General features: G+C 40.1%; 1 protein-coding gene across 1 annotated transcript; it reads left to right on the forward strand.

The window, feature by feature from the left end:
- The first annotated feature begins 377 nt into the window (after window positions 1-377).
- Window positions 378-851, forward strand: LOC149212252 (uncharacterized). Its single transcript, XM_089388604.1, has one exon. It carries the CDS (start codon window positions 378-380, stop codon window positions 849-851), a length of 474 nt encoding a protein of 157 aa, XP_089244730.1.
- The last annotated feature ends 402 nt before the right edge of the window (window positions 852-1,253 follow it).

Genomic DNA, 1,253 nt, shown 5'->3' on the forward strand with positions numbered 1-1,253 from the left:
TGGGACAATCTACAAAAGAGAAACTGGCAGGGGCCTGGAGTATGTGCATTATGCAGGAGGGTGGCGGAAGACAACGTACATCTTTTTCTTAAATGCCCCATCACTATACAGATCTGGAGGAAAATTGTTGGGCATATTGGCTTTCCTATAAATCCATTTGATAATATCACTGACTGTTTGTGCTGGTGGAGTATACAAACCCCCCAGTGGAGGAACATCCCATTATCTATTTTTTGGGAAATATGGAGATGGCGTAATGGTATTATTTTTTAGAATAATATGGGAAATGAGACTCATGTGGCTGATCGCATTCTGGGTTGGTATACTTCTACAATTACCAACAATATCGGACCTAAGAGGTCGACAAATAGGAAGACATGTCCCAGGAATACCTATCGACTGGGTTTTTTGATGGTGCAACACAAGCGGGCATATGTGGTTGTGGTTTCTGGATCATCATATCGAAGGAGCAAGAATTCTGGGTTCACTGGGGAGCTGGTAGAGGCACTAATATGAAGGCGGAGGCTATGGCATTGTGGGGACTACTTTGGTTCACTACTTTCCTGGACATCCCCACAATTCACATTTATGGGGACTCACAAACTATCATCGACCATGTTCGAGGCAACATAAAAATTAAACAACCACAACTACATGGATGGCTCAGGAAAATTGAGACCCTATGGGGATCTTTCAGGGATCCAACTATTCAGCACATAGGAAGGGAGTTTAATCATAATGTTGACAAGATGTCAAAGCAGGGTCTACTGGATGCACTAGATGGGATGCACATTGAGATAAGGATGGGTGGCAACATACTGGATGCTGGGATTCTACCTCTCCTGGGATAAGTCCCGCTTGGCTGTGATATTTTACAACTTGGAAAGCTGGTGTTTATACTTCTCCCAGGATTGTTGCCTCTTGGCTAGGATTTTGATATTGGATATACATATGTTTTATTTATATATGGTGCTATGATGGACTGATTACCTTGATAATTGTAGGACATAGATGTAAATTTGATGGTTAATATGTTTTTGTTGTTTACTTACCTTCATAGGATGTTATATTAGAATAGATTGAACTATATGTTTCAACTAAAAGGACAGATACAGGCTGCTGGGGCCAATGCTTATGCACTGTAAAAATTCTGGATATATGTACTGTTTTTTCTATGTATAAAAAAAAACAGTGTTTTTTTCTTACTGGAAAAAATATTGGATCGAGTACAAATCATGGGGTGCCTTGTCATT

This window comes from Pinus tabuliformis, chromosome 1_1, assembly GCF_031772625.1.
Source record: "Pinus tabuliformis cultivar Carrire ecotype Pingquan chromosome 1_1, CPIR1, whole genome shotgun sequence".
Taxonomy (NCBI): Eukaryota; Viridiplantae; Streptophyta; class Pinopsida; order Pinales; family Pinaceae; genus Pinus; species Pinus tabuliformis.

Bases quoted from the DNA above. Each gene is read 5' to 3' on its own strand.
- LOC149212252 (XM_089388604.1), top strand. From the start codon at position 378: ATGTCCCAGGAATACCTATCGACTGGGTTTTTTGATGGTGCAACACAA.